At 45.7% G+C, this 20,307-nt stretch overlaps 1 protein-coding gene and 1 non-coding gene across 16 annotated transcripts in view; one reads left to right on the forward strand and one right to left on the reverse strand.

The window, feature by feature from the left end:
* Positions 1-19,968, forward strand: part of MTMR3 (myotubularin related protein 3) — a 141,204-nt gene extending 121,236 nt beyond the window's left edge. For 7 of the 15 annotated variants that reach the window (XM_077874279.1, XM_077874277.1, XM_077874276.1 and 4 more), the window contains 11 exons: positions 340-471; positions 1,461-1,572; positions 4,642-4,837; positions 5,640-5,825; positions 9,476-9,646; positions 10,937-11,082; positions 11,868-13,272; positions 14,355-14,465; positions 14,911-14,999; positions 15,783-15,809; positions 17,736-19,968. In XM_077874279.1, coding sequence (XP_077730405.1) covers positions 340-471; positions 1,461-1,572; positions 4,642-4,837; positions 5,640-5,825; positions 9,476-9,646; positions 10,937-11,082; positions 11,868-13,272; positions 14,355-14,465; positions 14,911-14,999; positions 15,783-15,809; positions 17,736-17,907 — 2,747 coding nt within the window. In that variant the 3' untranslated portion in view covers positions 17,908-19,968. Of the gene's footprint in view, positions 1-339; positions 472-1,460; positions 1,573-4,641; positions 4,838-5,639; positions 5,826-9,475; positions 9,647-10,936; positions 11,083-11,867; positions 13,273-14,354; positions 14,466-14,910; positions 15,000-15,782; positions 15,810-16,635; positions 16,749-17,735 lie in introns of all 15 variants that reach the window. The other 8 variants (XM_077874287.1, XM_077874289.1, XM_077874282.1 and 5 more) reach the window with 5 other exon arrangements.
* LOC144300076 (U6 spliceosomal RNA) lies at positions 7,321-7,427 on the reverse strand. The gene has a single exon (XR_013366717.1). It is a non-coding gene; the product is annotated as a U6 spliceosomal RNA (small nuclear RNA).
* Positions 19,969-20,307: the final 339 nt, after the last annotated feature.

A 20,307-nucleotide genomic window follows, 5' to 3' on the forward strand; every position in this document is an offset into this window, starting at 1 on the left:
TTTAAGAGGGTTAGTGTGTTGGTGGTCTTTCTTGTCATTGTGACAGAATGGGGTATATATGATAGGGGATCCGGAGTGTCTCCAGACCATGGCAAGAGACATTAGGCTTCCTTAAAAGACAATACATGTAGACATGAGATAAAGGAGACTGTAGGCAAAACGGAAGATAAAGAGAGAAGTTCTATGTATCAAGGATTCTGGTTGGGGGGGGGGGTTCACTTAATTGAGGGATTTTGCTTTTTGTTTGGTACTGTAATAGGTGTCTTTGGTTCTTATTTTGCACAATTCTGGGAGAAATTGATTCATTTAGTTTTTCATCCCTGCTCCTGATGTTCCTAGATTCTTCTCTGTCAAATGCTTCAGGAGCGGAAAGTTTAGCCATCCAACCACAGAAGCTTTTGATCTTGGATGCACGCTCCTATGCAGCAGCTGTGGCGAACCGAGCCAAAGGAGGAGGCTGTGAATGCCCAGGTGAGGTGTATGGTGCTTTGTCCCCTGACACTGTTATCGTGAGTCCAACCCATGCCCAATGTGGTCTTAGTTCTCAATTTGAAATGAATGGCAAAGCTGTTTAGATTCTTCCCTGAAAAGTAGTTTCTTTTCAGGGAAGAAATGGAGGAGGAGGTGCGGTAAAACCAAAAAATCTTCCTTCCCAACCTTTAGGTGATAGTGTGTTGGTGGTCTTTCTTGTCATTGTGACAGAATGGAGTATATGATAGGGGTGATAAAGTAAATTCTCCCTTTAATAAGGCTTGTTCACATTTGGAAGCTGCTGCTTTAGTGGCTTCAATATCCCAGCCTTCTAAAAGCTTTTTGTTGCGTTTGACAGTCGGTTTACTCATCACTGACCTCACAGAAAATTCCCCACATGGCTTCTACTTAGAAAACTTGAGGTGGAAATTGAAGCAGTAAATCTAGAACTCTAGCAATGCACCTCTGTCCTGACCTATAGCAGCCCTACAGTTTGAATGCTGACTTTGTCCAGGGAGGGGCCCCTTTAGTGCTAGGTGTGTGCTGATGGAGCGGGTAGAGGCTCCACACTCCTCCTTCAGAGGCCACCTCACCCGTAAGTTAAAAGAGGTGGTACAGAGGCCAAATGTGAATGCACAAAGCGCACTGTCCTGCCAGATTCTTTTCAAGAGAGTCCAGAGCTGTAAAATTTGGCCCAAGAAGTCATCCTGAGGTGAGGAAGGCTATAGATCTTTTTCTTAAAAAATAAGAGCTTCTGTTTATGTCCATATCTTCACAAATCTAACTTTCCTTTTTGCAAAAACAGCTAAAATTCAAGCAATGTTTTTCCTCTCATAAAAGGACTGTACTAATAGGCATCAAAACATTGCAGTTTCATTAGTCAGCAGCTATAATGGACTTGCTTTATAGCCTGTTTGCTGCTTTTAAATTTGGCCATGTGGGCTTCAAATTCAACATATTTTTGTTCTCTTTATTGTTATTCTCTGCAGAGTATTACCCGAACTGTGAAGTCGTGTTTATGGGGATGGCAAATATTCATTCAATTAGGAGGAGTTTTCAGTCTCTTCGGTTGCTATGCACACAGATGCCAGATCCGGGAAAGTAAGACATTGGCTTTAGCTTTAATTTTGCGTTGGCTTTTTTTTTTTTTTTTTTTCTGTTTCCTGGTACACTTCAGCTTTACTTTCAGTCCCCGCGGGCATTCTTCTTTCTGTGTTAGGAGCACAGCAGCACAAAAGATGCTGAGAGAAAAATCTAGCCCTTGGAAAGGTTTAAAGATGTAGGGCACAAACCCACCTCAGTCTTCAGAAGCACTGCCTTCTTGTTTTTCCTGGGACCTCTTCTTTCTCTTCTACATAGTTTTTGGCTCATTTTTAATCCTGTGGTTTCTGATATCCTGTAGTAACACCTGCTGTGAACTGGGTGGGATATTTTACCTTGAGGAGTCAAAATGTATTCATCATGTTGCAAACAAGGATTAAACTTTCTTTAAACTTGCCATTTGGTGAATTCCTTTTGCATCTGCTTCTGATTCCAAAACTACCCCCTCTTATTTATTAAGGATATTACCAGATTCTTTTTTTTTTTAATTTTTTTTTAATTTTTATTTATTTATGATAGTCACAGAGAGAGAGAGAGGCAGAGACACAGGCAGAGGGAGAAGCAGGCTCCATGCACCGGGAGCCCGATGTGGGACTCGATCCCGGGTCTCCAGGATCGTGCCCTGGGCCAAAGGCAGGCGCCAAACCGCTGCGCCACCCAGGGATCCCTATTACCAGATTCTTATTGCTTATTAAAAATGAATGTTTGCATTTGCAGTGAGATAGGTGAAGTAACACCCACCTCCCTTCAAGGGAACTGGTTGAATACAAGATAGATTAGCAGGACTGCTCTGTAAAACAAATATGGACAGATAAATATATAAAAGCCCCTGTTTTACTATTTAAGGAAGCCAGAAATGGTGCCAGAGAAGACAGAATTTTCTCTTTTCTGATGTTTGTGCTGGAGCCCATAGCTATTTCCCTGGGTTCTGTTCAGTAGTTCTGATCACATCAAATTTTGTGGAATTCCTTGATTTATTCAATCAAATGGCTGCCTGAACCACCTGTACTAACTCCTGGTAGTAAATGATTAGATTCATCATAGTTGGAATCAGCCCAAAGGGTGAAGCAGTTGTCTTTGGGAGAAAAAGCCTGACCAAAGAAATGAGCTTGCTGCTCTGCTTTGGAGATGAGCAACTTGTATCTGCTACACATTTATAGAAACCAGCACGTAGTGCTCTCTTCCCCGGAGATAGGTCATAGAGCCTGGCTGAGGTCTCAGAAGATCTGCCACTAATTGTGTGACTTTGGCCAAGTGGCTTAATTATTATGGGTATCAGTATGGTATCAGTTTTCCTGTTTATAAAATGATGAAAGGGATAGAATCAGTACCACCTGATCTCAAATATTTTCCATATATTAAAATTATTTTCTTTTCTAAAAGATTTTATTTATTTGTTTGATAGCATAAGCAGCAGGAGCAGCAGGCAGAGGGAGAGGGAGAAGCAGGCTTCCCACTGAGATCATGACTTGAGCTGAAGGCAGATGCTTAACCAACTGAGCCACCCAGGCACCCCTAGAATTCTTTCTTAAAAAGCCTTAAAAAGCTCTTTTTAAAATCTAGAGTCAGAAAGATGCAATTGGTCCTCACCTGGTCCGTATGAAAGTGTGGGGATTTTATTAAGGAAAAGGGTGATGTTTTGCCTGTAATTGGCAGCAAGTCATTAGGCATTACTTCTTTGAGGGTAAAAAGAAGCCCTGGTAGTGGTGAGATCAGCTATACGCAAGCCTCTCAACCCTTGTTTGAGGCCGTGGAACTACAAATCTGATCACATTTTGGAGAAATCAGAGCTTGTGGTGTTGCGTGTAGGGAGTAGAATTCATAACAGCGCACAAGAACCAAATGTCAACATAGTTAAAAACCAAGTGTGATACGCTTATGATTACTTCCAAGTGGTAATTCTTGAGATCTGATACTTCCTGAAGGTCTTTATGAAAAACGGTTCTTCTAGATCCCTGCTGAATCCAGTCTGTTAAGTCCCATAACACCGTGTACTAATTTGTGTGTACTAATTTGTGAGAGTCTTGAGTCATTAGTTTGGGCTCACCTAGTTTCAGTCAATAGAAATTCTTATTTTATCTTATTTTATTTTATTTTATTTTAATTAATTAATTTATTTATTTTTAGAAATTCTTTAAATTTTATTTATTAGAGCACACAAGCAGTGGGAGAGGCAGACAGAGGAAGAGGGAAAAGCAGGCTCCCCTGAGCAGGGAGCTCTGATGTGGGGCTCAATTCCAGGACCCTGGGACCATGACCTGACTGAAGGCAGATGCTTAGCTGTCTGAGCCATCCAGGCGCTCCAGTCAATAGAAATTCAAGACTTTGGTGGCAGGGTTAGAGCGGGGAGCAGGTGCTTTTGTTTGCACTGTTCATCTGGCTTACATCTCCTTATAGATATGTCTGTATGTGTGAGTTTTCTATACCCCCCCCCCTTTTTTTTTTTTTGAGAACTTGTTGGGCATAGTTGCTGATCATTAAATATAAGTACCTTCTGTTTTACAATATCAGAAGTGGCTTAATTTCCTTCAGAAGACTCCAGAAAGAACTACATTTCTTGAGGCACTTGGGTGGCTCAGTCAGTTAAGTGTCTTCCTTCAGCTCAAGTCATGATCTCAGGGTCCTAGGATCGAGCCTCACATTGGGCTCTCTGCTCAGTGGGGAGCCTGCTTCTTCTCCCTCTTCCTATGCCTGCTGCTCTGGCTACTTGTGTGTGCACGCTGTCAAATAAATCAATCTTAAAAAAAAAAAACAGACCCTACTTTTCTTATACTGGGTATGTAACTACCACGGACTGAGAAATACTAATTTTCAGAAACTAGGCATAAGATTTTTGTAACAAAAATTCTATTACTGTCCTATCTCTAAAGCTGTCATCTATTGTGTAGTAGGGCTTGAGCCTCTCATCTTTATACATGCTTCATAAGGACAGATTTGTTTGTATTGGCAGTGTTTTATTTGGAGGGAAAGATCTTTGGCAATTGCTTTTTAATTTCACAGGTATTTGGCATGATGCAATAAATCATAAAAATCAAATTTCCTTATCCCCTTCTGTTTTTATTTTTATAGTTGGCTCTCAGCCCTTGAAAGCACTAAGTGGCTCCATCACCTGTCTGTGCTTCTGAAGTCGGCACTTCTGGTAGTGCACGCTGTGGATCGTGATCAGCGGCCGGTACTAGCGCACTGCTCAGATGGCTGGGATCGCACTCCCCAGATTGTGGCATTGGCTAAGCTCTTGCTGGATCCATATTACCGAACCATAGAGGTGGGTGCATCCAAAGAGTAGGATTTGGTACTTCGTTATGAGTGGGAGAAACCTTGGAGGGCTTTATGATCAGTTTTGATCGTAGTGGTTAGGTCTAAAGAAAGTGAAATTTGTATTAAAACTGTTGCTTCTATACCTTGAGCTAAAATGTGGCAGTGCCTCCTTCACTTCATATGCCTCTTAAAAAGTAGCAGATTGTGAATAACAAGGTATTGAGAATACAGTCATATTTTCCTTTGCAGTCTATGTACTTGGAAAAGCTTTGGCTACTCCAGGAAAATGGGGCTACTATAGAAGGATCTTGGCATGCTTATTATGATAATGGGTCCAGATATCACTTCAGTGTTCAATGGAGAAAGAGCCCTACTCGAAAAAACCACGTTAAAGATATAAGAAAAACCATAAAGGTGCCCTAAAATACATATAAATCTGGAGTAGGGAAAGATGTTAGAAATAAGACTGTAAGTATAACATGAAATATAGAAATCAAAAAATAAAAAAATTTAGAAAAAATGTGGCTTTTATGCTGTGTTGTGAATGGAAGAGTCTAAAAGTTTAGACTCAAAAAAGGCTTAGATAAATGCTTAGTACCCTTTTGATGACCATGGAATGGAGTTGAGGGAAGTGGGAAATTGCCCTAAGCATGTGTTCCATGGAGCCTTTGGCTATGGGGCTGGGTCAGGGTCTCCTTTTGGGCTTACTGGGAGTTTGTTTAAAGGGATTATTGTTGTTAGTCCTGACAGGCTGTCACATCTTCTCCATAGACAAGTACACATGATCTCTTCTGGGTGTTTCCCTGCAGGGTTTCCAGGTCCTTGTGGAGATGGAGTGGCTGGATTTTGGCCACAAGTTTGCCGACCGTTGTGGTCATGGGGAGAACTCCGATGATCTGAATGAGCGCTGCCCAGTGTTTCTGCAGTGGCTTGACTGCGTTCATCAGCTTCAGAGGCAATTTCCTTGCTCTTTTGAGTTCAATGAAGCATTCCTTGTGAGTTTGGGCTTGTAATTCTTCATCTTGGGGACCTTCTAAAATTATGGGGGGTGTCAACACAAATGTTTGTGGGCTAGTTTTCACCTGAAACTATGCATTCTTTTTAGAATTTAATGAGAAGCCATTCTTTCTCCCAGTAATAATTAAAAACAGTAAGAAGTGTGTGTTTATTCACTGAATCCAGGTGTGTTAGCTTTGCGTAAAGTCTTTTGAGTTGTTTTAGACTTAACTTTTAAAATAGATGATAGAGGGGCACCTGGGTGGCTCAGTCAGTTAAGGGTCTGTCTGCCTTTGGCTCAAGTTGTGATCTAGAATCCTGGGATTGAGCCCCACATTAGGCTCTCTGCTCAATAAGGAATCTGCTTCTCCTTCTCCCTCTGCCACTGCCCCAGTTTGCTCTAATAAATAAATAAAGTCTTTTTAAAATTTAAAACAATAAAATAGATGATAGAAGTCCTAACTACTTAGAGAAATTAATGGGAGTGCCTGGCTGGCTCAGTCAGTGGAGCATGTGACTCTTGATCTCAGGGTTATAAGTTCTAGCCTCCTGATGAGTATAGAGATTACTTAAAATAGAGAAGTAATAGAATATCCTCTGCTCCCTCAATCCGTTTGCCACCCCACCCCCCACTTGCTGTCCCTTATCCTTTGACAGAGGACTCACTGTCCTTGCCCTGTTCCAGCCCCTCCCTCCATTGCTGCACTGGCCCCCACTGCCTTTCTCTGCTCAGTTGCGTGGTGCCAGCATTTCTCCTCTCTGCCTTTTGCATTGGTGTATTTCCCTCTCTACCACATTGTTGCCGTTAATACACAGACATGGTGTAGTGCCTTTTATCCCCTCAAAACCGTTTACCAGCTTTGCATCTCTTGCCAACTATTAGTCTCACTTCCTGTATCTCATCTCTTCACAGCAGAGCTCCTCAAGTCTTCTGCATTTACTGTCTCAAATTCCTTTTTTCACATTCTTGCTCTAAAACCCAATCCAGTCAGGTCCAGAGCTGTGACTTCCATGTTGCTAATCCAGTGATCTGCTTTCAGTCTTGATCTTGTTAAGAAATTTTTTTTTAATTGAGGTATAATTGACACTTTAACATGCTAGTTTCAGGTATACAACACAGTTATTATTCTAAATTTGCGTATTTTGAAATAATCACAATCAGTAGCTAACATCCATTACCACACAATTTTTTTTTCTTGTGAGGAGAACTTTTAAGAGCTACTCTCTTAGCAACTTTCAAATATGCACTAGAATATTATTAACTGTAGCCACCTTCCTGTATATTACATCCCTAGGGCTTAATTTTATAACTGGAAGTTTGTATCTTTGTCTTCATCTTACTCTTTGGTACTATTTAATCTCACCTTTCTTTTTCTTTTTCTTTTTCTTTTTCTTTTTCTTTTTCTTTTTCTTTTTCTTTTTCTTTTTTAAATATGGAACGCAAAAATAAATAAATAAATAAATAAATAAATAAATAAATAAATAAATAAATAAATAAATAAGGAACGCTTCACAAATTTGCATGTCATCCTTGCACAGGGGCCATGCTAATCTTCTCTGTATCGTTCCAATTTTAGTATATGTGCTGCCGAAGCAAGCACAATCACACCTTTCTTGACACCTATTCTTCAGTTGACTGCCAACACACACTTTGCCTTGTTTCTTCTCTGTCTCACTAGCTGGTCCTTTCTGTTTCCTGTTTGTCCATATTTTCCCAGTGCTGGATGTTTGAATGCTCCAGGACTCAGCCTCCAAGGTGCTTCTATAGCTTACTGCCTCTCTGAGGATTTCATCTAGTCCATTGCTATTCATGATTCCCATCTTTATAATTATGTCTTCAGCTCAGATCTCTCCATTTAACTCCAGACTCACATACCCAACTGTGACTACTCAGTATCTCCACGTGGATGTCCTAATGGTATTTCACATTGAACATTTTAACATGTTCGAAACTTGGTTCCTGATTTCCACATCTTCCCATCCCCACATCTGATCTTCTAGAAGTCTTTAGCCTCACCAGGTTGCAACTCAGTCTTTCCATTTATTTAGGGCAGAAACTTGCATGCTTAATTCTCCTTTCTCTTTCATACTCCACGTTTTATTCTCTCAGCAGATTCTGCAGCTTTACTTCCAAAATCTGTCTAAAACCTGGATACTGGAGTGTCTGGGTGGCTCAGTTGGTAAAGTGTCTGCCTTCAGCTTAGGTTGTGTCCTGGGACTGAGGCCCACATTGGGCTCCCTGCTCAGCGGGGAGCCTGCCTCTCCCATTCCCCCTGCTGCTTCCCCTCCCCTTGCTGCTCCCCCTGCTTGTGCTCTTGTGTGCTCTGTCAAGTAAATAAAATCTTAAAAAAAAAATAAAAATAAAAATATAAATATAAATAAATAAATAAACAAACAAATAAATAAATAAAACCTGATTACTTCTTGCTGTCTTCTACTATTCCCACACTGGTCCAAGTTACCACCATCTTCTGCCCCAATTCTGGAGAGTCAGCCCACCAACTCGAGGGATCCTTTGTTTACTTTAGAAAGAGAGAGCCACACAAGCAGGGGGAGGGCCAGTAGGAGAGGGAGAGAATCTCAAGCAGACTCCCTGCTGAGCACATCATTGATAAGCACTGAGCCTGACATGGGGCTCAGTCTCACTACCCCAAGATCACAACCTGAGCCAAAATCAAGAGCCCACAGCTTAACTAACTGAACCACCCAGGCTCCCCTAGAGGGATCCTTCTAAAACATAATTCAGACCATGTCATTCCTCTGCTCAAGAACCTCCAATGACTCCATTTCACACAGAGTAAAAATCAGTCATTAAAATGGCCTGCAGAGCTGTCCTAGACATTACTTGTCTAGATTCATTTCCTATCATTGCCTTCCTTCTGCAATGTCCTTCAGTTACACTAGCCTACTTCTCTTTCTTGGAAGTTGTAAGCACTTGCTCGGTCAAGACCATTGTGCTGGCTGTTGCCTTTGCCTGGAGCATTTCCCCCTGAGATACCCTCTTAACTTGCTTTCTCACTTCTGCTGCCCGTATGTGCCCTGTCCCTCTCACCCTGCCTTAATTGTGGTCCACAGCATGGTCACCCCTCCCCTACAACTAGAACCAGCTCCATCAGGGCGGGATAGGTGTCTGATTATTGTTGCCTATCCAGGCCCCATAGAAATGTCTGGGGTATGTCAGATGCTCAGGAATGATTTGTTGAGTGAAAAGTTGTTTAGAAGTGCGTTCTCAAAATGAATGAATGAATGAATGAATGAATGAATGAATGAATGAATGAATGATAAAAGAAGTGCGTTCTCAGTTCAGACTTGAGTTGCACACTGACCTGTTTCTGTACCCAGGTGATATATCTGTCCTCTGGGGTGTGCCTATTAACTTAGGACTCTCCAGACTGGTTACCAGGGAGGCCTAAGAGGAGAGAGGGTGCCAGCAATCTCTCTTTGCTCTTTTGACTCAGGAATGCTATGGTTGAGGTTGGCGCTCAGGGATTGGTGTGGTGAGGAGGCAGCTCTTGGTGTGGCTTACTTGGTTCCCCCCATCCTTACGGATCTGAGGTGCTCTTAGGGATGTTGGGGAAGGGGGTGCTCAGTGGGGCTACCCTTCCCCCAGAGAATGTGTACCCTATTGCTTTATTTTGGACTCCCACAGGTGAAACTGGTGCAACATACCTATTCCTGCCTGTTTGGAACATTCCTGTGCAACAACGCCAAGGAGAGAGGAGAAAAGCATACTCAGGAGCGGACATGTTCTGTGTGGTCACTGCTTCGGGCAGGCAACAAGGCTTTCAAAAACCTACTGTATTCCTCTCAGTCAGAAGCCGTATGTATCCTTCAGCCTTTCCTCTCTGATCAGAAGGAGTTTGGGGGTGGTGATATATGGGTGCCTTTGTCAGTAGAGACTGTTTTCTCAGAGGCATCTCTGTTGTCTCTAGGTGGGTTGGTTCCATTTTTTTTCCATCTGTCCCAAAAAAGGCTTATTTCCAGGTGCTGCTCTGACCTGTTTCTGCCCACTCTTTGCTCAGGGTGGTTTGATTTAATATACATCTTTATTTTGCCACTCCAGACACAAATCTTTTCTGGCATCTCTGTCAGAGCTTAACTCACTCTTAGCATATTCTAACAAGTGGAAGGGGAACCTAAATTGTCCGCTAGATGTGCCTGATAGCTCAGAAGGAGCTGCCACCAGACCCCTGGCACCCTTCCAGTGTCATCAGGTGATGATAGGTACTGCAGCTCCTGCAGAAAAGTGTGTATGACATTAGCATGTGTGTCTGTGTGATTTTTCTGCTCACATGGAGAACTAGCAGGCCCTTTAAGACTTTGTTCTTTTTTTTTTTTTAAGATTTTATTTATTTATTCATGAGAGACATAGAGAGAGAGAGGCAGAGACACAGGCAGAGGGAAAGCAGGCTCCATGCAGGAAGCCTGACATGGGACTCGATCCCAGGTCTTCAGGATCCCACCTGGGCTGAAGGCAGCACTAAACCGCTGAGACACCCAGGCTGCACAAGACTTTGTTCTTCAAAGGAACACCTTCTGTTACACAGAGGACAGGAGACACGCACATCTGTGTTGTTCCTTTTGTCAAAAATGCATATTAAATTCTAAAGTCAAAAGGAGGCTAATTAGAGGTTATATTGCTTTGCTGGACTGGTAATATGCTTCTATTTAAGTAGTCAAAGGAAAGATTTACACTAACTGCTTCTCTTTTCACTCTGCCTGTTGGAGAAGTCACAATACAGGAAGAAAATTCCCTTCTTTTCACATGATTAAAATGATCCTATAGGACAGGTTTGACAGTGTCTTCTGAAGCCACATTATTATACCAAGAAACAGTCACCATCTAGTGGAGTGACTCACTTTCATATGCAGTAAAAGCAATAAATTAAGTTGATATGAAAATCAGTCATTTGATAAAGGAGACCTAAGAAATAATTAATGAGAAATAGATGTAAAAACTCCTCTTGGATTTTTGTACCCACAAGAGGTGGGAAGTGGCAGGTGGTACAAGACCTGGTGAATGTTCCAGCTTGGTGATTACATTTGACCCTCATTTCTAAAGACTTGTTGGGACTTATTTAAACCTATATCCTCACTGCTCTCTTCTCAGGTGCTGTATCCTGTGTGCCACGTGCGTAACCTGATGCTGTGGAGTGCAGTGTACTTGCCCTGCCCATCCCCGTCTACCCCCGTGGATGACAGCTGTGCGCCATATCCAGCACCTGGCACTAGCCCTGATGATCCGCCCCTGAGCCGGTGAGCCCAGAGGGTTGATGCCAAGGCCTGGAGTCCTACCTGGGTGTACTTCTGTGTAGACTCATCCAGGCATAGTTAGAGATCATGATATTATCTGGCTCCACACATCTTGCTTAGATCTCTGAAGTCTTCTCAGGGAAAGTATAAGGGTTTCAGGCTACAAGGCCATTAAGAGCCTCATTTCCTGAAGGGCATTGGGCCTTGTCACTATATTGTTTTTTGCTGCATGCACCGAGCAGCTTCTCAGTGATGGAGTAAACCTCTGAGTTCCTTGTGACCCTCTGGCTTGAGTTTCCGCCACTGCACTGTACTCCTTCCTGTCTTTCTGCTGTCACTTGCCTTTTTAGGCCAAAAAGGCAGATGCCATCAGATGATAGAAAGTTTGGCTTTGCCACTTGAGAATTAAGTTTATTGAATTCAGACTGCTAAATAAATTAATGTATTATTTACATTAATAGCAGAAAAATCAGCAATGCTACTTTGCTTTGTCAATAGTTGAAAAACAGCAGCATCATGAATGTTTTTTTAAAATAGCATTTGCTATTAGTTTGTGTGAGCACGGGGTTGGGCAGGGTGAGTGGAGGATAAGAAGAAATTTGCAGACTAGAAGAAGGGCTTTGCTGGGACTTTGCTTTTCCATCTGTCTCAGCCTCACTTTAGAGATGCCATAGATCCTTGAATAACTATGGACCCAATTATGAAACAACTGCCTTTTAAAATCAATTGTCTCCTGCTTTCATCTGAACAGCCTCACATTCTCATTCCCTCAAACTCCTTTTGTTTAGGCTACCAAAGACTAGATCATTTGACAATCTGACTACAGCTTGTGACAACACAGTGCCTCTAGCCAGCCGGCGCAGCAGTGACCCAAGTCTGAATGAGAAGTGGCAGGAGCACAGGCGCTCCCTGGAATTGAGCAGCCTGGCTGGTCCCGGGGAGGAGCCTCCTGATCCTGACAGCCTGGGGAAGCCAACCAAAGTGCTGGGCGGTGCTGAGCTGTCTGTAGCAGCTGGAGTGGCCGAGGGGCAGATGGAGAACATTTTGCAAGAGGCCACCAAAGAGGAGAGCGGGATAGAGGAGCCTGCCCAGAGGGGGAGCACTGAGATGCAGGAGGTCAAAAAGGAGGCTCTCTTAGAAAAGGGGAAGACCCCTGAGGGCTCAGCCATTGTCCTTCCTCAAGAACCAGAACTGGGTGATGCTCCTCTGGCGAACCATCCCGGCACTAACCTTTCTGGATTCTCACAGGGTATTCCTGAGCAACAGGGTGGGCACAGTGTTCTCCCTGGTTCTCTCCAGGAGTCCCCCAGGGGAGAGGATTCCCAGGAGGTCCCTGTGGAACAGTTCCGAATAGCTATTATAGAGGAAAGAGAGGAGGCATTTCTTCCAATCCCAGTAGATACAAAAGTTGGCTATGATACCTCACAGTCAAGTTCTCTGCTGCCCTCCCAAGTCCCAGTTGAGGCCAGAGGACCAAGCACGGACAGTTCAGTGGACATGTTAATAGAAGATCAAGTCAAGTCAGAAAGTGGGCCCAAAGGCCATCATAGACCTTGCCTGGTAAACAGTGGCTGGTTCAGTGGCAAGGACATGCTTCCTCAAGCCACAGAGCCCCAGCCTTCAGAGAAGAGCCTAGCTGAGAGGCCCCAAGTGGGATCTGTGGTACATAGGACTTCCCCTGGCAGCACCCACAGCCCAACGCATTCTCCTTGTGCCTTGCCTTTAGCTGAATGTAAAGAGGGGCTTGTGTGCAATGGTGCCCCAGAGACTGAAAATAAGGCTTTAGAGCAATCCCCAGGGCTTAGCACCCTCCAGAAGCACCCCACCCCCAACGGGCACTGCACCAATGGGGAGGCTGGTAGGAGCAAGGACTCACTGAGCCGCCAGCTGTCTGCTACAAGCTGCAACTCTGCCCACTTACACTCAAGGAACTTGCACCACAAGTGGCTGCACAGCCACTCGGGGAGGCCATCTACAACGGGCAGCCCCGACCAGCCTTCGCGCAGCCACCTGGACGATGATGGCATGCCTGTATACACAGACACCATCCAACAGCGCCTGCGTCAGATTGAGTCAGGCCACCAGCAGGAAGTGGAGACCTTGAAGAAACAAGTGCAGGAGCTCAGGAGTCGCCTGGAGAGCCAGTACCTGACCAGCTCCCTACGTTTCAATGGGGACTTTGGGGATGAAGTGGTGAGTAGACCACGGTGCCTCGATAGCTGCCCAAGGAGAGGGCACACTGAGGCTGGACGCTTTTTGTGCCCAGTGCACAGTGATTGGCACAGATTTCTAAAAGAATTGTTAAGGTCCAGAGTAGTCCTGTTGAGAGGCTGGAGATCAGCCTCAGCCATGTGAATGGCAGTCTGCCTATTATTTCCTGCCTTGCTTACTTGCCACAGGTGTCCTGTTTAGGCAGTTAGGATAAGGAAGAGAGGATCACGTTTTAAGGAAGGGCATGAACTCCTGGGCAGAATGACATTAGTAGGGCAACGTCAAATTGTAATGCCTGTCCTCCCCAGTAACTAGTAAACTTGGCTCCCTCTCCATCCTTCCCTTCCCCCCGCCACTGCCCCCAAACACAAGCTGTAGGTATGAAGATTTAGTTTAACAGATGTTTGTACCTGTCCTGTGGTGGGTGATGGCAGTAGAAATGGGGAGAAGGGATTAGTTTCTGGCACTGTGGAGGAGTTAGCATTGATGGGGCCTGGAAGTGGTGCTATGTGATGGGGAGTTTCTAAGGGAGGTGCTGTCCTCACTGGCTGGGTCTGACTTGATGTGTTCAAGTACAAGCGTGAGCCTGGCTCTGAAGCAGTCAGCGTACATTAAAGGCGGGCTCATCCAATGACTTTCAATTCAAACTGACTTCTCAGTGTTTCCTTCATACTAATGATGGTTTCTCATTTTCCCAAAGAGTCCTTCAGAGAAAGGAGGACATGCCCAAAGCACTCAGTTTCAGCACGCAGATGTAAGTGGCAGGGTCGGATTAACGGACTCATTGGAGCAGCTGACACTGAGTTCACACTCCATCCTGATCACTTCTGTCCCCCTCACTTCCTTTAACCCAAGGCCCATCTTTCCACTGCAGAGTCACCGCGCACAGCCTTAGACCTGTGTATCTCTCTTCCACCTGAGTCCAGCCCGGTCTCTGCACCTGCTCAGCCCATTTCTTGATGCCGGATGTGCCTACAGATCTGGCAGGCCCACCCAGAGTCCCCGGTGCTCCCTTCCTTACCAAGCCAGGTTCATTCTGTTCAGCTCTGTTTGTTTGCCAACAGACTTCAATCCCCGACTCGGAAAGCAATCTGGATCAGAACTGTTTGTCTCGCTGCAGCACAGAGATTTTCTCTGAAGCCAGCTGGGAGCAGGTGGATAAACAGGACACGGAGGTACAGGCTCAGCCCCTGTTCTGAGTGCCGTCCATGCAACTGTTTTATGGTTCTTCTCCACCCCTATCCCTGTCCCGTACCCCTGGCTAAGGAAAAACCTCATAGCACACTTAGCCTTGAGCCTCTGTGAATCCCCATCAAGCCTAGAATTTCTGACCCAGGGAGACTCAGCAAGCTGGTCCTCTCTCCACCTTGTCTCTGTTAACTAGAGCCTTGCCATAGTGACCCAGGGTGCTGCTGTCTGATACTTTATCTCAGGGGAGTTTGGAGTCCCCTCTAGGGAAACGATTTGGACGCCTTTCTTGTACTGCTGACATCAACCTGTTGGGCTGGTGCCACCAGAGCCAATATGGTCCTTGTGACTGTTGCTGCCCCCAGCATGGCTCTGTGGCTCCAGCTGGATGGCCCATCTCCTGTCACTAACCTGGTCCCATCTCTTTTACAGATGACCCGTTGGCTACCTGACCACCTGGCTGCCCACTGCTATGCATGCGACAGTGCCTTCTGGCTCGCCAGCAGGAAGCACCACTGCAGGTGCCATTTGGGGGGTTTGGTGGGGTGGGCCAGGATTTGGAGGCTGAGATTTGGCCCACAGAGCCTGCAGCTTGGAGAAATGTGGGTGTCTGGCTGGCGGTGTCCCATCTGAGGCAGATCCTGGGGTCTACAAGGCTCCAGCTTATCTTTTTGGGCCTCTAAAATTGGTGTTTGCCCTTGGTGTCTTTTTCCAATTCAGAGTGATCATGACTAAATTTTAAAATGTGCAAATGATGACCCCTTGTGTCTGTTTTGCTTCCTGGATTAGCAGAGCAACAGCCACCACCCAAATTACCATTTCTTATTCCTAGAATACCATTTCTTCCCGTTCAGAATGGCTTCAGTGAGCAAAAGTTTTCTTGCTGTGGGCAGGGAACTTCATTTTCCTACTCCTTACCCTGCTCCCTGACCCTAAACTTTTCCTTGTGCCAGTAGTGAGGAGAACTAGCTGTGGGAAACTAGTAGGGACAGCTGAGGACATGACATAGTCTTCAATCCTTAAGGCTTGTGACTTCTTTCTTCTTGATTGGGGTAGTTAGTTGCTAGGGATGCTTTGCCCCAGCTGAGGTGGCAACTATATAGATATGTTCAGTGTTCTTGGGACAGGAATTTTATCTGAATCCTGACCATAGCTCACCCAGATGAGTGAACCCAGGTAGAAAATGGAACCACCTCTTTGTCTAGTGATGATGCTTCTAGGACTGTATATCTCCCTACCCTGCACCCCAAGCCCAAATGTCTTTGGTTGGCTTCTCCTCTGAGCTCTCTTTCCCCTCCTTGCAGGGACACTGACCGTGTTGATCAAACGTGGTGAGCATTTGCAACAACCTGTCTGTGATGTCTGCACATCTATAATAACTTCTCCACACTAACGCTGCCATTTCCCCTTCTCTGCACTCATTGGGATGAAGCCCGGGGCTAGGAGTGCAGGCAGGCAGGTGGGCTTGGGGGGAAACCAAAGCAGCCAGCTGAGGAGACTATTAGGGCTGAGTCAGGCTGCAACTATACACTCCCCTCCTGACCACATAGGTCAGCTCAGCCATCTTGGCTCGTGCCTGAGAAGCAGTGCTTCAGCAGGGGCTGGTCTTGTGGCATAGCCAGTTGGGTTTTCAGAGCTATTTCTTGTGGGTTAGTCCTTCATTGGGATGCTAGAATGATGCTTCATGATCTCCAAGTCAGAGAGCATTGCCTTTAAAAAAAAAAAAAAAAAAACAAAGAGACCAGGACTGAACAGAGGTGGTCTTTCCAGAGAACTGTTTTACATGGAAGACTTTAGTGGAGGGTTCCACTTAGGGTCTATCAGGACCCCCTGAAAGAAGCCAGATAGAAAAGCTTACCTGATCCAGTTCGTATCAGGATGGACTCCAGCAGATAGGTTAAATAGATGGAAACATTCAAAAGTAGATTTAGGTGATTTTTCTGTGTAACCATAGGTTCTTGCCGATTCATGCTTTCCAGAAACATGAAGTGCTTACTGCGTTCTAGAAGATGAAGTTGTGTGTGTTTTAGTTCTGTCCTTCCATTCCCCCATGTCTAGCCTTTCCTTTTTGTGTGGTGTGGGGTTTTTTTTTTTTGTTTGTTTGTTTGTTTTTTTATGTCCCCAAAGGGTATTTAGTATTCTCTCCTCTGTGTGCAGGTGGTTCTTAATTCAGCAGGGGGTTTGTATTCTGAGGAGCATAAATGAAAAGGTAGTGAGTGATACAGGCTGAGGAAGAGGATTTCGCTTCAGCTGCTTTCCCCAAGTCTTTGGTATGTCAGGTTCCTTGAAGACTCCCATTCTTGGGTTTATTGAGGTTGATTTGTACTTTAGGGCCTAACAAAGTGGGGTTGTAAGATGGGCAGAAACTTACCCTCTGCCAGTTCTTTTCCTTTCAGTGGTGAAGGGCAGCTGTTTGGATGTGTGTACCTGTCCTGCATGGACACAGAGTCAGGCTTTCAAGTGGAGGAGGTGAAGGGAGGCTTGGGGCCTGGTACAGTCAGGCCTTCAGGTGGAGCTCTGATAGTCCCTGGTAGTTGCATGGGGGCAGGGGAATGAGCCATAATTGACTGACACCTATCTAATAAGGGGGCTGTTTGTGCACGTGTGTTCATCTGTACTCTTGTCCTTTCACCCTGAGCATGTGTCACTGGTTGCTTGTCTTCTGGCTTTGCATGCTGGCAGCAGGGCAGTTCTAGATGGCAATAGTCTGTTCTCCATGTTGCTGCCTCCGAGCCTCTGGAAAAATAGCAAGTTGGACAAGGCCCCTCCCTCCCCAGCTAGGCTAGGTAGTTTGTCTCAGCTGAGGGGCTCGGAGGTAGTTCCATTGGACTCTGGCCTCTCTGTGACCACAGGCTACACGGAGGCCAGTGCCCAGGTGAGTTTGGCCAACTGGGTTTTTCTGGGCCAAGAGTTAGCCAGTGATCTAGCAGCTGCTCCTGCCTTGGGCCCTTTTGTTTTCCTTGGATCTCTCTTGAGCAGCATCCTCTTGTATACCTGGTAACCTTGAGCCATAATGGTGAGGCAGCCAAGTGTCCTTGGCCCTAAAGTCACAGTGGTGTGCAACTGTACTAGGCAGGGATGCCCCACACACACACTTGGCTTATTCCTGGGCTAGACAAATGAAATGGTTCACTCTTGGAGGAGTCTCCAGCACATCCGAATTACATATAACAAAGTTCTGTCTTCTAAAGTTGGTTTCCCCACACCATACCTGCTACTGAAACTAACTGTGTTTTGTTTATTCTTTTCATCTCAAGGAATTGTGGGAATGTGTTCTGCTCCAGTTGTTGTAATCAGAAGGTTCCAGTTCCCAGCCAGCAGCTCTTTGAACCCAGTCGAGTATGCAAGTCTTGCTATAGCAGCCTACATCCCACAAGCTCCAGCATTGACCTTGAACTGGACAAGCCCATTGCTGCCACTTCAAACTGAAGCTCAGTGACCTGGGGCGAGCAGAGGCCAAGCTGCTGTTCCTCTGACAGGCCCACACAGCCTGGGCAGACCGAGAGGCCCGTGCACTTTGGAATGGGGGCATGGAACCAACCACCTGTGCAGAGTGACAGAAATTTGGGATGTACCACTGGATTGTAGATTGATTTTTCTGGCCCCCCCCGCCCCTTTCCTCTCCCTTCTCCATCTTCCCTCTGCCTCCAAAAAAGAAAGAAGTCCCCTGGTTGTCTTAATTTTTTTTTTTTTTTAACGGAAGACCAGAGGTTGCCAGGCCCCCTGTAACTGTAACTGTTGAGCCGCCTGCTGTCCTGTGATGCTGAGGGTTAGCTTGGTTCCTCAGGATGGGAGGAGACTGGTCAGAGTCAGGAGTTGGAGGCCCGAGATATAGTGAATGGGGAAGCAAACCAGGGCTGATGTTTTTGACTATTCCTCATGCCACTGCCACATCAGAACTGAATGGAAAAACCTTTGCTGCTGAGGAGGCTGAAGCATCTTCCCTTGGAGCAGTGCCCCGAATGCCCTCTACCTCCTGAGAGGAGCCCGGCCAGTCTCACCTCGCAGATAAATGGGATCGACATTTGGAGGGAAGGGCACATAATAAACAGAACTCTTCCAGGCCCCCCCTTTGAGGAAGGAAGGTGTTTGATCCTCTGAGGCAAGTGAGAGGGCCTGGGGATGGGGGTGCCAGCATGTTCTCTCTTGCATGGGATTCTGTTTTTAACTTGTCTCTAGATAGTCTAGGGTTCCCTTCACTGTCATAAGTATGCCTCCCTCGGCCAGATTGTGTAGCACTTCCCACCCTCAGGCATAAGAGTGCAGACTGGCCAGAGTGCAGTGTCCTGCTGCCGTGGCCAAGGCCAAAGCCTGCCCTGAGCCCGGGCACACCTGGAAGCCCCTTCTGGGGCCTGGTCCCCCAAACAATCTCTCTTCCTTGACCAGCACAGGGAAATCCAGACTCAGGGTTCCAAAAATTTCCCATTCCCAAACCAAACAAATCATGGATCTCCCCCTTAAGGGGTAGAATCAGCCTTTGAGAGTGCAAGCCTCTGGAAAAGGGAGCATGTCCCATACAATCAGCCTTCCTCCTCCTTCCCTTCTTGGGGCAGTGGGAAGGGCCCATCAGTCCCCCTGCCCTGCCCCTGTGCTGCTGGCCAGCAGTGAGGGGCCACTTGGTGACTCTGCAGGGTTCTTTAGAAAAGTGACACAGCCCGTAGGAGATTTGGGGCACCTTTCCTCAGTAAGCTTTGATGTGGTCCAAAAAGAGCCTTAAATCAAGAATATTTGTGAGTGAGTGTGGGGGAAGGGTGGAGAAGAGTTTAGGTTTGTGCTTTGTAATCTTGGCATCCATGTTTTGTGCCTGCCCTCCCTCTTGGGGAAGGGCCATGCTTGGCTCTGCTAAAAGCTGCTAACTGGTAATGGTGGATTGTGGTGAGCAGATGGGGGTGAGGCCAGGGAACCCTCTGATCCTTTGGAAGCAATTCCCTGGCCAAGGAAAGTTGTGTCTCAGGAAGGTGGCTCCTGTGTGTGCCTGGGTGTGGTTACGACGTGGCCCAGAGCCTACCCTGGAGCTGTCAGTCCAGGCAAAGCCAAGAGCATCTGAGCACGTCTCTGACTTCCCAGTGGCAGCAGGTTGCTCGGAGTTTGAATTTAGTGAAACAGGGTGTAGTTCTTCTCCGCACTCTGTGTGGTCTGGCCGTGCAGGTAGGGAGAAGTCAGTCAGTCTAATTAAAGATTGTGCAGTTCCTAGTGACAGGTGCCAAGAGGTGATGATACGGGTTTCTTGGGTCTGATGTACAGTGTGAATAAATGCTTGCAGCTCTTAGCCCTTTTCGATCAATGAAGCACTTTTTTATTAATATTTTTCTTTGTATGTAAAGGAGGAACCGTAACTCTCCGTAGCTGTACATATAATAACCCTTTTCTCCTAAAGAGGAGTCAGTGAGTGCTCCTATATTTTTCATTTTTTGTCAAAGCAAGAAGTAAATACTTTAGAACTGTTAAATATATAAATAAAGTGAATAAAGTTTAGTGTTCCGCATGGTAGCATTTGCTAACACGTTCTAATTCTTTGCCCTGTGGTTTATTCCCTCTTCATCCCTTTTCCCTCTTACACAGCAGCAGCATGAGGTGATACCGGGAAACTGAACTTTGGTAAGGATAACTGCAGCTTTCTATTCTACTCGGGATCTTGGCAAGGAGGTGTACTACAATGCCCAGGCACTGAAACACATTTTCCTTGATGGTTTTGCCCCTAACATCTGTAAAGCTAAAAAGGCAAAGCAATCAGGCATCTTAACAATTAGGGGTTTTTCTTCGTCCAAAGAACTGAGCATCCATAGTAAATATAGTAAATAAAACTACCTCTGGCTTCTAGGCTTCCCC

Source organism: Canis aureus, chromosome 27, assembly GCF_053574225.1.
Source record: "Canis aureus isolate CA01 chromosome 27, VMU_Caureus_v.1.0, whole genome shotgun sequence".
NCBI classification, from domain to species: domain Eukaryota; kingdom Metazoa; phylum Chordata; class Mammalia; order Carnivora; family Canidae; genus Canis; species Canis aureus.